Source organism: Diabrotica virgifera, chromosome 3 (genome assembly GCF_917563875.1).
Source record: "Diabrotica virgifera virgifera chromosome 3, PGI_DIABVI_V3a".
Classification (NCBI taxonomy): Eukaryota; Metazoa; Arthropoda; class Insecta; order Coleoptera; family Chrysomelidae; genus Diabrotica; species Diabrotica virgifera.
The window spans coordinates 138920068-138935807 of NC_065445.1; the positions used below are offsets into that span (position 1 = coordinate 138920068).

Sequence of the window (15740 nt, forward strand, 5' to 3'; positions counted from 1 at the left end):
TATTGACTTACTAATCGTGGTATTTTCTTTCTATTGACTTCCTCTTCGGTATGGGTAACCACATCCTACTGCATTCTACCGAGGAATTTGCGACACAATTGGTTTCATTTAGCATAATTAGAGCCGATTCTTTGATTTTTCTCTTTTTATTATCTGTTTCTTTCAGGACTAGACTTGAATCTCTCCACTGAACTCTATGTTTATTATCCCATGCGTGTTGGCATATTTGAGATCTATCAAATTCTCTATTATTAATAAAAGACTGATGTTCACTTATTCTAATTTTTAATGGTCTATTAATGAGATCTATTCTATCTAAATCTAAACCTAACAATGAACAAGAAAGAACAAATAATTGTATTTATAAAATACCTTGTGAATGCTAACAATGTTATTTAGGTGAAACATCAAGACCATTAAACGTTAGAATAAGTGAACATCAGTCTTATATTAAAAATAGAGAATTTGATAGATATCACATATGTCAACACGTATGGGATAATGAACATAGAGTTCAGTGGAGAGATTCAAGTGTAGTCCTGAAATAAACATATAGTAAAAAGAGAAAATTCAAAGAATTGGCTCTAATTATGCTAAATGAAACCAATTGTGTCCCAAATTCCTTGGTAGAATGCAGTAGAATGTAATTACCTATACTGAAAGAGGAAGTCAATAGAAAGAAAATATCACGATTAGTAAGTCAATAACATATCGAGTTAGTACATATTTTATATTTTAGTATTACTTATTGTATATCTATGTATTATTAATATTATTTATAATTTAAACAACATATTTATTATATATTAAAGTCAGAATTTGGTATTAGTTTTGAGAGTAAACTAAATGTAAGACCAAATACTTACGATGTCGGGATAGTATCACGAGGTTTTTTCCTGATTTTCCCTCGTGATTTACTATGGAATAATAACGCGAGAATTTTACTGTCATCGTTACATTTGGTTGTCTTTTTAAAGATAGATCACATGCTATGATTTTTTTTGTGGCGGATATTCTTGAGCGGATACACTTGATCTCATGCAATCGAATAAACTATCTTTCAGTAAAGTCGTCCAGGAACGCAACTCATAAATATTGGCAATATCATTTTAAAGTCTTCTACTTTAAAATGTATAATAATGAATTGCCAATATAAATAAGTCAGATTAAATACATTATTAGAAGAATTTGTACTAAGCAACATGTTTGTTTAATTTAGTAGTATTTTGTATTTTGACAACGGCACCCGATTTGGACATCAAAAATTTAATTGTGGCTTATTTTCCATCTAAATAGATTTTATTATTGCTAATAAGACAGAAATTGTACAAGATATATCCGTTGTAAACATATTTACAATTGGAAGCGATCACAGATTGATTCCAATCAAAATTCTGTTCAATTTAAAAAACGAACGAACAAAAATGATAAAATCAGACTAGCGTAAACGGACCCCGCCTGAAAATACAGCCCACTTTCATGACATCATTGACCAGAATCTGCAACAAATCAACGACGAAACACAGGTCGAAGTTTTAAACGAAAGTATCGTAAATGCGATTAAAGAAGCAGAGTTGTGTTATCCTAAAATGGAAAAAAAACATGAAAACATAAGTCTCAACATTAAAAATCTTATAGAAGAAAGAAGGAGGCTAAGGGTCAGATATAACACAAACTACGCAGAACTTACTCAACTCAGTAAAACAATAAACAAAGAGATCCGAAAAGACATAAGGCAACATAACATGAGAAAGGTGACAAGAGCGGTAGAGGAAAATAGAAGTCTGACACTTCTAAGACACAAAATATCGACAGGAAAAAAGAACATACATAAGTTAAGAAATCAACAAGACGACATTGTGACTGATAAGGAAGAAATGGTGAGAACAGTAGAAGACTTCTACAGACAACTTTATGAAACAAGTGGGGGACAACGGTCCGACCGAGAGTGCAAGACGCGAGGAGAGAGCCACATCCATACGGATGGGGCAAATTGAATGGGAGGCAATTGCGGATGTGGCGCAGTGGACCAGATCACTTATACCGGACCTGAAGACGTGGCTCGAATGTGGGCACCGGCGCTTGGACTATTTCCTGACGCAGGTGCTCACCGGTCACGGTTGTTTCCGTTCGTATCTCTTCAGGTCCAAGAAAGCAGATACAGAAAGCTGCCCTTACTGTGGTTTGGTCGACACCGTGTCACATACGTTGCTGGAATGTGCAAGATGGAGTGTGGATAGATTACAATTGGAGAGAACGAATGGTGTTCGTTTTGACTCTGTGAGTGATATGATTGCGAGGATGTGTGAGGATGAAGGTACGTGGACAAGGACCCATGCGTTCGTGAGACAAACGCTCCAATCCAAGGAGACTGAAGGAAGACAACAACGCCCATAAAAAAAATATATGTGTATATGGGAATGTATGTGTATATATGTGGTATTTAAGTCGAGCTGTGTATGTATATAAATGTAACACTGTAGATATTTAAATGAGACGTGAGGCGGATGCAGTGTCGCAGATATGCCCTCACCAGAGCGGATCCCGGCCTGCATTCCCAGATCACAAGTATGTTTGGTTGAGTGGACGGAGGGGGAGGGGTTATGAAACAAGTGAATCGGATGAAAAACGCCCTTTACCAAAAATAGAGAATCAAGGCTCAGAATTAATGCCGAACATAACTCTTGACGAAATTAAAAATGCACTTCAAAAGATTAAGAACAATAAATACCCAGGTGAAGACAAAATATTGACTGAAAGCATAAAATTTATTCAATAAATGTCCGTGCGAAGCGATACCACCGACGCAGTGGAACAACGCAGAAATCGTCTTACTCCAAAAGAAGGAAGATATCAGCGACCTTAGAAACCACAGACCCATTACCTTGCTGTCACAAATATATAACCTATTCACAAGAGTTATTACCAACAGACTAGGAAGTAAGTTGGATTTCTATCAGCCAAAAAGACCAAGCAGGTTTTAGAGGAGGATATGACACGAATGGTCATTTACAAGTAATGAAGAACTTAATCGAAAAAGTGTTGAATATAACAAGCCATTAGTCCTGATATTTGTTGACTACGACAAAGCTTTTGACAGCGTAAGTCATCAAAAAATGTTAAAAGCATTAACAGAGTGTTGTATAGATCATCGCTATATAAACATGATTAAATACCTCCATCTATCAAAATGCGACAGCAAGCTTGAAACTGGCAGATAAAAAGACCAAAGCATTTAAAATAAAACGGGGAGTGCGACCGGAAGACACAATTTCGCAAAAATTGTTTACAACATTATTAGAGCATACGTTTAAGAACGCAAATCTTTAATATCCACGGAGAAATAGTCATTTGAGATTCGCTGACGATATTGTTCTTTTTGCTGACAGCATCGATGATGCAATATCGCAACTGGAAAAACTATACCTAGCCTCCTTACAAGTTGGATTAAAAATCAACCATACAAAAACACAAATCATGACACATCTAGTGTTAAGCAAAAAAATTTCAGTAAATGGCATGCCTATTGAAGAAACCACCTCTTATAAGTACTTAGGGCATGAGATTATGAAATACGCATAGGAGGAGATAATCAAACGTGCGAACTAAGTCGCCGCGTAGGACTCACTGGGGTTGCATTCGGCAAGCTGAGCTATGTCCTTAAGTCAGAACTGCCTATGTGTCTCAAAAGAAAAATCAGTGTGTGTTGCAAGTATTTACATATGGTGTAGAAACTTTAAGAATAACCAAGAAAGTAAGAAATAAAGTTAGTGTTACCCAAGGAGCCATGGAACGCTCAATGTTAGGTATGTCTCGTGACCCTAAAGTGGAACTGGGCTGGACACGTAGCTAGAATGTCGGATAACAGATGGACAAAGCGAATAATACACTAGAGACCAAGACAAGAAGCATATCGAAGTAGAGGTCGTCCGCCAACCAGATGGTCTGATGACATAAAACGGATCGACAAAAATTGGATGCAAACAGCACAAAACAGAAATGCATGGAAAAGACTGAGGGAGACCTATATCCAGCAGTGGATAGATCTGGGTTGAATGATGATAATGATGATGATTAACCCGGGAGCAGTCGCGCTCACTTCTGTAACGTAAGTAGTCGCGCGTAGAGAAAAAAATCTCACATGATAGATTTAAAGACGAATTAAAATCAAATTCCTATTTTAGTATATTTTTATTTACTTGTTATGTTAAAAATATCTATTCCTAACAAGTTTAATGCTAATCAGTTCTCACCAAAGCCATAAATTCCACAAAAAAAAATAAAAAAAAATAAAAAAAATCTACGCATTACTACGATCTTCCTCGAGGCACTTACGAGTGGAAAGCTTCTTCTTCTTCTTATGGTGCCTATCCGTTACGGATGTTGGACACTAACATGGCTATTCTGACTTTGTTGACTGCTGCCCTGAAAAGTCCGGTAGTGGTTAAGTTAAACCATTTTCGCAGGTTATGCAGCCAGGATATTCTTCTTCGTCCTGGACCTCTTTTCCCATGCACTTTACCTTGAAGTATGGTCCGAAGTAGGTCATATCGTTGTTCATTGCGCATTACATGGCCCAGGTATTCCAGTTTGCGACGTTTTATGGTTACGACTAGTTCGCGCTCTTTACCCATTCTATGTAGAACTTCTTCGTTGGTAACTCTGTCTATCCAGGAAATCCTCAAAATGCGTCTATAGCACCACATCTCAAATGCTTTGAGTCTCTTCAGTGATGCTTCAGTCAAGGTCCATGACTCCACGCCATATAAAAGAACGGAGAATACGTAGCACTTTAGTAAACGAATTTTTATTTCCAATTTTATATCGTGACTGTTAAAGATTTTTTTCATTTTGACGAAGGCTGATCTTGCTTTCTCGATCCTTATCTTAATTTCCGTCGATTGGTCCCACTGTTCATTTAAGTTTGCACCCAAATAACAAAAGTTGGTGATTTGTGTTATAGGTTGTTGGTTAACTAGTAATTGACCAGGTGGTTTCCTATTTTTGCTTATAACCATGTATTTGGTTTTTTTGATGTTAAAATCAAGCCCAAACCTGCTACTTACTTCTGCCACCCTGGAGACAAGTGTCTGCAGACCTTCAAGACTGTCTGCAAAAATGACAGTATCATCAGCGTATCTTATGTTGTTCAATCGTTCTCCGTTTATAAGTATTCCCTCGTCTATGTCCGTTAGCGCTAGGTTCATAATGTGTTCTGAATATGTATTGAACAATAATGGGCACAATATACATCCCTGTCGCACACCTCTTTTTATCTTTATGTCGTCTGTTAACTGATCCCCTACTCTAACAGCTGCAGTTTGTTCGTAATAGATATTGTTTATTATACGGCGATCTCTGCTGTCTAGACCAATTGAATTTAATATTTTCATCAGTTCGTCATGTTTTATTCTATCGAACGCTTTCTGGTAATCAACAAAACACACATATATATCACAATTCACACTATATATCACAATTCACACTCTACATCTTTGAAAGGGAACTTGTATTGCAAAAAGTGCCTCTCGAGTACCCAATGCATTAAAGCCGAATTGTGTGTTTGTCATGTGTTCTTCACACTTTTTATATATTCTTTTATGTATAATTTTTAAAAAAGTTTTCAGGAGATGGCTCATAAGGCTTATTATTCGATAATCTTCACATTTTTTGGCATTGGGTTTTTTAGGGATTGTTATAAAAGTTGATCTTAGCCACTGTTGGGGTATTTTTCCACTTTGGTATATTTTGTTGAAGATCAAGGTAAGTCTTTTTACTTCGTCTTTATCCATAATTTTTAAAAATTCTGAGTAGAACTCGTCTGGTCCTGCGGCTTTTCCCTCCTTAATGTTGTTTATAGCAGCTTCTACTTCCGCTTCGAGAATAGGTGGTCCGGTATCGTCATTTTTATTTTGTGTGATGGTGACATTCCTATCGTCTTCAAATGTTGTTGTCACATAGTTCATCCATGTTGTTTTTGTTTCTTCAATATCAACTATTGGATTTCCTTGAGCGTCTGTTAAGTGTCCCGGCCTTTTTGATTTATAGATGCCTGTTGCTTCTTTGATCTTTTTGTGGAGGTTGAAGGAATCGTGTTTACGTTCCAACATCTCGATTTCTTCACACTGTTCTTCCAGATTTCTGTTTTTAGCTTCTCTGACAGCTTTTTTTATCTCTTTGTCTAGAAACTGATATGCAACGTAGTCTTTCCGCTTGGATTCTCTTCTTCTGTCCATCATCTGTAATATACCGTCGGTCATCCATGGCTTTTTCTTTTCTGTCTTTTTCGGTCGCAGGTATTGGTCTAATATTTCCTTCCCAATGTTTTCTAAGTGGTTTATTTCTGTGTCAACATCATTAACTACTTCTGACTTGGATATGTTGTTCTTCAGATATTCCCGTACTTCTTGCTTTATGTCATCATCTCTTAGTTGTTTGAGATCGTATCTTATAGGATTAGGTTTGTGGATTTTTTTAAATTTCAGACGAAACTTACCGACAAGTGGGTTATGGTCTGACTTAATATCTGCACCAGGGTAGGCTTTCACTGATGTTATAGAGTTTTTGAATCTTTTATTTATTAAAATATAGTCAATCTGGTTTCTAATGAGATTTTCTGGCGTGTCACCGGGTGAGCGCCATGTGTATAACCTTCTGTATGGTAATTTGAAGAGTGTATTGGTGATTACCAACTCTTCTTCCGTAGCAAATGTGAGTAGGCGTTCTCCTCTCTCATTTCGCTCACCCAAACCCCATGAACCTACTACTTCACCATAACTACCCTTACCGATTTTGGCATTAAAGTCACCCATAACTAGCGTTACTTCATTGGTTTTTAACTTACTTAGGACTTTCCTTAAATCGTAATAAAAAGCCTCTATTACTTCGTCTGATTTGTCTGCTGTGGGTGCGTATATTTGGATTATGTTGGTTTTTGCTGGGAATAAATCCAATTGAATGAGCATGATTCTCTCGGATATTGGAACAAAATTCGTAACGTATTTTTTTATTTGTTTATTTAAAATTACTCCGACGCCATGCTTATGTTGACCTTCTGTATTTCCAGAGTAATATACTTGGTGCTCGTTTATTTGACATTTTCCGGCATCAGGCCATCGCATTTCACTGATGCCCATTATATCGATATTCAGTCTTTCCATTTCATGGATGGCATTATAAATTTTGCCTGCTTTGTACATGGTCTTGACGTTCCAGGTGCATATTTTAATAAACTGCTTAATTTTTCTAGGCGTATCCTTTCCTTTTACTTGGGGGTTTCGCTTGCTAACGACCTGGGAGGCCCCATGGTTCTGTGTTGTTATTCCTCCCCTGCCGGATCTTGCACTCCGATATACATGCTCAGTAGTCTTCACTCTCAAAGCTGTAGCCATGATAGATGTACAAGAGATATCCATATGGATCTTTAATGTAGTGGTTTCTCCTTGCCTTCTACATCCTTACGCCGTTGACCTAGTTCTCGGTTCATCCGCCTTTAGGGCCAGTTTCCCAACCCTAGGACAAAAGAGTGCCCTATCACTTACCCAACTCATCCGCCCGAAGCCGTTGGTAGGTAAGTGGGGGATTGCTTATACCGGCAATCACTCGGACGTCAGAGCCTCGTTTGTTATCTAGCAGGATGCACCGGATGACCAGAATCAAGATCATCACGCGGGCAGGTGAGGTTGACATTTGGATAGGAGAGGCTATACGTTGCGCATCACTGTCCCTTACATGCTAGTGGAAAGCATTGTTGAAAAAATTTTCATTAAGTTATCACAAAAAAGATAAAACGTGAGATTTTTTCTCACGGCGAGACTGGTCCCGGGTTAATAATTTATTTACAAAAATCACAGTAACAATTTTGGTGAGAGCGTTTATGGAAGTTTAAGATTTGGTGGGAGCGCTAGGCTAATTTTTTTAAATTTGAGTAGATGTACTGTAGTTATTATTAGTTGCATGGCTGATAGCAACTGGCATGTACACACAACCAAACTTATATGGAATTATCTAATATTTCTCATTATTTCGTGCGAATTAAAAAAAAAAACAAACACACAAAGTCAAACAATATTGATTTTAAAGCAATTTAATAACAAATAAATAACAATTAAATAAAACAATAAAGTATTTAACACACAAATCGAAACTAGTTGTTTTAAAGTCACTAGCATAATAAATTTGAATGTAAAACGAATAATGCTTAAATCGTTTTTATTTACTTTTTTTGTGTTTTTAGGTAGTCAGTGTTTTCACCCCTAGTCCTTATGCAAGCTTCAGTTTGCGTGGGCGCGCTCCTAATAAAATTATCAACATTTTGTTGTAGTAGGTAGCTCCATCCTTCAAGAGCAGCTTGTACTAGCCGTGAGGTATTTTGTGGATTATCCCAGCGAGCTTTAATTTTTCTTTTGAGCATATCCCACAAATACTCTATTGGGTTAAGCTCGGGCGAGCAAGCAGGCCACTCCAAACAAGGGATACCTTCTGCTTCAATGGCTCTAGTCACTCTACAGGTATGTGGAGGTCCATTATCATGCAAGAAAATTAAATTTTCTCCTGTTGCACCTGTCCAGAGGCTAACTAGGTATTCTCAAAAAACCGTCTGAAAAGGTGTTATTTTTTAATGAAAATAGCCAATTTTCAACCACCAATAACTCAAAAAGTATTAAGTTGTCAAAAAAAATTATGAAACAGTTTTTGCTAAGAATTAGGTTCTCTAGCCACTTCCGTGGTTATTTTAACCAAAAAATGTTCCACCCCCGACAAGGGGTGAGAACCGCCCCACGACAAAAGCGCCATAGTATATAGCAGGGGTCGGCAACACGTCGATCGCGATCGACCAGTCGATCTTGACCTTAGTTCGAGTCGCTCGTCGTGCGAATCGAATAAAATAAAAAATATAACATGTAGACAGATAGACCCTTGAATTATCCGAAATTATCCAAAAAATTGTTCAATCCAAAAATTATCCGATGCTCCAAGAAATTATCCGAAAATCGGATAACTATCCGGACATTGGCAACACTGAGTGCGATGACCCCGGCCGTCTCGATATCGCTAAAACGTGCCGGGGCTGAAAATACTTATCTCTACCACAGTTGCGCAATTCTTAGTCTTCACTGGCGGTTGTCGCCTAAACGTGCTTATCGGCTTAGTTACTATTATTTGTTAGTCCCTTCACGAGTGCTAGAACATAGTTTTAATCGTGAGGTGAACCCATTATTTATAAAAATGAATCCTTCAAAGAAATCAAAAGTTTATCACTTTCATATAGAGTGGGAAGACGATTATTTTTTTACTCAAGTGAAAGGCAAGTGTATATGTCTATTGTGCCACGCAAGTATCGCAGTTGGAAAAAAAGGTAACGTCGAAAGACGTTTTAATAGTACTCATCCGAAAATAAACACAGAATATCCCGCCAATAGTAGCATCCGAAAAGAGAAAGTGAAACAGTTGAAAAATCAATTAGTTAGGCAGCAGTCTGTATTATTACAAGTCAGCGATAAAATTAAAGCCACCACTCTAGCTTCTTACAAAGTGTCTCAAGTTATTGCCAAAAGGAAGAAACCCTTTGAAGATGACGAGTACATCAAGGAATGTTTTGTAGAAGCTGCAAACTGCCTACTTGAAGGTTTTAAAAATAAACACGAAATAATGTCAGCTGTAAACTCCCTCCAGCTTTCAGCGCGAACCGTAACTAGACGAGTGGAAAATATGTCAGAAGATGTTGTTTCCCAAATGAAAACGGACTTACAGCGATGTATTTTCTTCTCCTTACAATTTGACGAGTCCACAGATATTAGTGATACGTCCCAACTAGCCATATTTGTCAGAATGATATTCGATGATTTTACTGCTAAGGAAGAACTTGTTAAAATAATTCCTTTAAAAGGGCGGACTCGAGGTGAAGACATATTTTCTTCCGTTCAAGATTATTTTATCTCTGAAAACATTCCACTTCAGAAACTGGTTGGCATTACAACTGACGGAGCCCCAGCGTTTACTGGAGTGCATAACGGATTCATTGCCCTTTGCCGCAAAGATGACACGTTTCCAAATTTTTTAACATACCACTGCATCGTGCATCAGCAAGCACTTTGTGGTAAATTTTTAAATGCCGACAACGTTATGAAAGTCGTTGTTAAACTTGTAAATCAAGTAAGAGCTCATGCTTTGCAGAGGAGACAGTTCCGAACTCTAATTGCAGAAATTAATCTAGAATACGGAGCATTGCTTCTGCGTACAGAGATACGCTGGTTAGGCAAGGGGAAGATTCTTTGGCGCTTTTCTGAGCTCCTACTAGCTTTAATCGCTTTTCTTAAGGAGCGTAAAGAAGACTATTCAACATTAGAAGAACCCGCATGGTTGAGAGATTTTGGATTCTTGACCGATGTCACAGGAAAGCTGAATGAACTAAATTTGCAGCTTCAGGGTAAAGAAAAAAGTATTCTTCAAATGATTTCCGAAGTAAAGTCATTCATTGCGAAACTTGAACTATGGGAAAAAAATCTACTGGAAGGAAATTTAAAACATTTTCCTTGTTTAAAAGAAGTAATCGAAAAAGAAGTAGTAAACGTTCAACCTTACACAGGAGAGGGGCATATAGAAATGTTGACCAGACTGAGGCATGAATTCGATACCCGATTTAGTGACTTCAACAAAATTGAAGCGATTGCTCAGTTTGTATCTTATCCGTACATGCCCCTCGATGCAGAAAGCTTATCCCAAACCATCGAACAGCATTTCAGCGAAAGCAGACCAGAGACTGAATTAGAAATAGTCACACTGCAGAATGATTTGTGTTTGAAGAGCGTTGCCGGAAAAGAAAATTTTTGGTGTCTAGTGTCCAAACAGAAATACCCAATCCTAGTCAATGTAGCTTTGAAAATTAGTGCCCTGTTTTGTTCCACCTACCTTTGTGAAATAACGTTTTCAAACATGAAGTTCATTAAAAACAAATACAGAAGCCGACTAACGGATGAACATTTTGACTCGTGTATTAGACTAGGAATAACAAACTACCAACCGGATATTAAAAAACTAACAGACATGATGGACTGTCAATCCTCCCATTAAAACAAAATACGTATGTATTTTTTTTCACCATGTTTAGTTTTTAAAACTGTTCTTTTAATTGTACTCCTTTAATAATAAAGGTTTTTAAAACAAGGTAGATCTTTGGTGCTTGGGATTTTTTTAGTAGCTCTTTCTTGTAGTGTGGTTGCCGACCCGCGGTATATAGAATAGACTTTAAATTAGGAGATGAGTAGAGGCTGTTCCCCAAGTTTCATTAAAATCCATGCAGTAGGATAGAATTCGGAGATAATAATCCTGTTCTTGCTCTCATTTATTGTCCGCCAAAATATACACTGTCAACTTCGCTCTCGCCAAAATTTTAATTGTATTCGCCAAAAGTGTTGGTTGCCTCGGTTCAAAATGCGACCTGAAGTGAATTTTTGGATCTCTCTATCGCTGGTATTGGTTTGGGGATTGTTTAAGATAGTTTTGTGTACTTAGAGATGTGGGTGTGATGTTTTTATTGTCTGGTTATAATTTTGAATTTTTACAGAATTGTCTATCAACTTGCTTCCACTATTCTCGTTTCAATTTGTTAACCTACGAGGTGATTGATGTCAAGAGACGGTTACTAGGGGGGCCGATAAATACTTAGCCTACAACAGAAAACAAACATTTTGGGAAAAGTGGTGATTTATTTCTGAACATAGTCTCCTTTCAGCCTTACACACTTGACGCAGCGCTGCCTCATCTTCTTTAAATGGAAAGACGCAAAATGTCGCCTGTCAAAATTTTCAATGTGTTTTAAATGTATTCTTTTTTTCGAATCCTGAGAAAAAAGTAATAGGTATTTTTGAAGAATTTAAACGCAGAATTAAAGATTACGTTATTACTGAGGGCCAAAAATCTCTTAGAATAAATAAAAAGTTTAGTTTGAGTGAAATATTTCCAATTAAAAATCACACTAAATTTTCTCTTTTATTTTCACACCTATAACTTATTAAAATAAACATTATAGAAGTTTTCAGGGACTTTCGGCCCTTATCAATAATGTAATCTTTCGTTCGACGTTTAAATTTTTCAAAAATATTTATTAGTTTTCTCGGGATTCGAAAAAAATGGATACATTTAAAATACATTCACAGGCGATATTTTGCGCCTTTTGCCTTAACCCTTTTCTTGGAAAATCAATATAAAAATGTGAAAACTGTGTTTTCTGTCTATTAATGCCCTTCTATAATTATTTAAAAAGTACTCCGCACAAATCTTATGAAAATTAGGTCCCAGTGGATTTAGTTCATACTTTGGGAAAATACTTGGGAATACATACATACTTTTGGGAAAATCCCGATGAAAAGTTCTCATGGGCAGATCTCGATCTCATGGAGGGTTTTTAAGATATAGAGGCACAAACTCGGAAAATTGTAAGATTTACCGGGTATTTGAATTCCCGGAGTTACTGGTTATCTGGCAACATGTAGAGGTTAGGATCAAAGAAAAGTATTAGTAATCTAGGACATTTTCCTGGCTATCCATTGGCGACCTTTTCTTTGACCTTGAACTTGACCTTCTAGATGATGCCAAGGTCACGCGTTCATATTCGAGCGGGAACCTATGTTTCTAACTGAAAAAATGAACAGAATGGATATATCTAGTGTGAATACGACCTTGAAAATCATGGTCAAGGTTATTGGGTTAATGGGTTATAGATTCCAAAGTAATGTACTAGGAGTTTGAGATTTTTCCACGGCTTAACGATACCGACCTTGAATTTGACCTTGATCATAACATTTTTGATCGTGTCAGGGTTATGAGAATTTTTATTCTCATGACCATCCCACGGCGAAATAATTTTGGTATTAACATAAGCTTAATAAATATTGATAGGTAGCATCTGATTGATTTAAATCTAAAAATTCAATTCAATTAAACTACAGAAACAATACGTTATCTAAAAGAAAAAGAACATTAAGGTTTGATATTGGGTAAATCAACGATCGAGGGCCATCAAAAGAGGATGTTAGGAGTATCTCTAAGAGAACATATAAGAAACGAGGACGTGTGAAGCTGGACGAAGCTGGAAGATGTAATTGGAAGAATTTTGCAAATGAAATGGAAATGTGTAGAACACGTGGCACAGAAAAACAACGACAAGTGGACGAGAAACGTTGTACATTGGAGACCACGCGAACATAGTTGTAGTAGAGGAAAACCACAAAAACGATGGCTACACGACATCAAAGCCGAAGTGGGGAGAAACTGGCACCAAATAGAATAAAACAGCGAAGTGTGGAGAGCTCATGGGTAGGCCTTTGTCCATGAGTGGATGCAAATAGGCTGAAGAAGAAGAAGAGGAAGAAATCAACGTTGATTTACGAAACTGACATAATTGATAATCGCTACATTTGAAGAAATAGTCACCTTTATTTTTAAGGTCCTATTCGAACAAAAAATATTTATATCATCTTTTTCAGAGTCAGAAATCTTGCTCCTGTTGAATAAAAATTCTCATGACCTCGATACAAACAAGAATGTCATGATCAAGGTCAAATTCACGGTCGGTACCGTTAAGGCGTGAAAAATCTCAAACTACTATTACATTACTTTGGAATCTACAACCCATTAACCCAATAACCTTGATTATGATTTTCAAGGTCATATTCAAACGTAGATATATCCGTTCTATTCATTGTTGCAGTTACAAACAGAATCCCGCTCGAATATAAAGGCGTAACCTTGACATGACCTTGAAGGTCAAGGTCAAATTAAAGGTCGCCATTGGATGCCCAGGAAAAAGTCTTAGACTACTAGTACTTTTCTTTGATCCTAACCTCTACGTGTTGCCAGATAACCAGTAACTAAGGGAATTGGAATAGCCAATAAATCTTGGATCCTAAATCTCTAAACCCTCCATCAGATCAAGATCAGCCCATGAGAACTTTTCATCAGGATCTTTCAAAGAGTATTTTCCAAAAGTATGAAATAAATCCACTGGGACCTAATTTCCATAAGGTTTGTGCGGGGTACTTTGTGAAATAAATATTTCACCTTTAATTTATTCCTAAGTACCAAATTTGAATTTGTTACAAATTTGTTACATTGCCAAGAATACCATACAATTTATTATCACTGATGGTCCATGCATTTTTTAAGGTTTGAACCGATTTCTCAGAACAAAGTTCAAATTTCTTTTATCTGAGTTCATGAGAGTGCTCTCGCGTCATAACACCCCCCCCACTAAATTCGTCATTTTAAAATATAATTATTTATTTATAAAATATAACAATTATATTCTAAATAAAATCCTTTTAATTTAGGTAATTCCTTATTTGCGATGACATGCGTAAAAACCGGTTCCTCTGCCATTCAGACAAAGTCGCCTACCCCTTCTCATTTTGGGCACTGAAAGGAATAGCCAGGGAGGTAGTGTAATTTAACCGGAGAATTTTAGCATGGCTGTTTTCTTTTTATTTAGTTAGGTGTTCCAAAGCTTATTAACAAATGATGTGTCAGCTGGCCCAAAACCGGGAATTTTAGGCAAGAAAAGTTAAAATGTGAAACTTGATGGAAAAACGCTACAACTTATATGTCAAATATTTATCTGCGTGACTTACGTGTATAATAGCCAAGAATGCCTAGATACTAGCTTTCAATTCGGGTTCAATTCCTGGACCTGAAAATTTTTTTTGTTTTTAAAATTGACATTTTGATTTGAAAAATAATTATTTTTTGATAATACCACGTTTATATTATTTATACGACACAATATCAAAAAGTCTGTATGTCTTTTATAGAATCGTAAACTATGCATTTGGTCATAATATGATATCATAATATTATTATGATTGACGTCCTTAATAAACAAAGTTGTTGTACATAATCCCCTGAAGCTTCCTCAGTTATTACGACCAATCTAAGTAAAAAAGGGGGTTGCCCCCCTTCCGACGTTCTTTTTTTGGAACCTAATTTTTCACTTTTCTATCACCCTTATTAATCTAAATATTTCCTTGTTCTCTATAATATATAAAAATGAATGTTTGTCTGTATGCCCCTTATCGAATCGTAAACTATGCATTTGATCATAATATGATGACCTCAAGCAAAGTTGTTGTACATGAACCCGGGAAGGTTTCTGAGTTAATACGACCAATCAAAGTAATCATTATATATATACGCAGACACAACAAAAACAATTTAACTTTTAAACATTATTTTTTAGTTCTAAGGCGGTACGAAGTTTGCCAGGTCAGCTAGTTAATAATAAAAAAATATTCTGGAACTATGTAGTTTGAAAAATATTTAAAAGTATATCTAAATCATTAATTTATGAATTTTAGATTGTAAGAAAAACGCGTCAGCTGAATATATGATCAAATGAAAAGTTTACGATTCTATAAAAGACATACAGACTTTTTTATATTGTGTCGTATAAATAATAAAAACGTGGAATTATCAAAAAATAATTATTTTTCAAATCAAAATGTTGATTTTAAAAACAAAAAAGATTTTCAGGGCCAGAAATTGAACCCGAGTTGTCTGGATGAAAGCCAGTAGCTAGGTATTCTTGGCTATTATAAACATAAGTGACGGAGATAAATATTTGACATATAAGTTGTAGCGTTTTTCCATCAAGTTTCACATTTTACCTTTTATTGTCTAAAGTCCCCGGTTTTGGGCCAGCTGACACATCATTTGTTAATAAGCTTTGGAACACCTAATTAGATAAA

The 15740-nt window shown here is 36.4% G+C and overlaps 1 protein-coding gene across 1 annotated transcript; it reads left to right on the plus strand.

Annotated features, from left to right (window-relative positions):
* Positions 1 to 9228: 9228 nt before the first annotated feature.
* On the plus strand, positions 9229 to 11073 carry LOC114338607 (general transcription factor II-I repeat domain-containing protein 2-like). The gene has a single exon (XM_050647544.1). It carries the CDS (start codon positions 9229 to 9231, stop codon positions 11071 to 11073), a length of 1845 nt encoding a protein of 614 aa, XP_050503501.1.
* The last annotated feature ends 4667 nt before the right edge of the window (positions 11074 to 15740 follow it).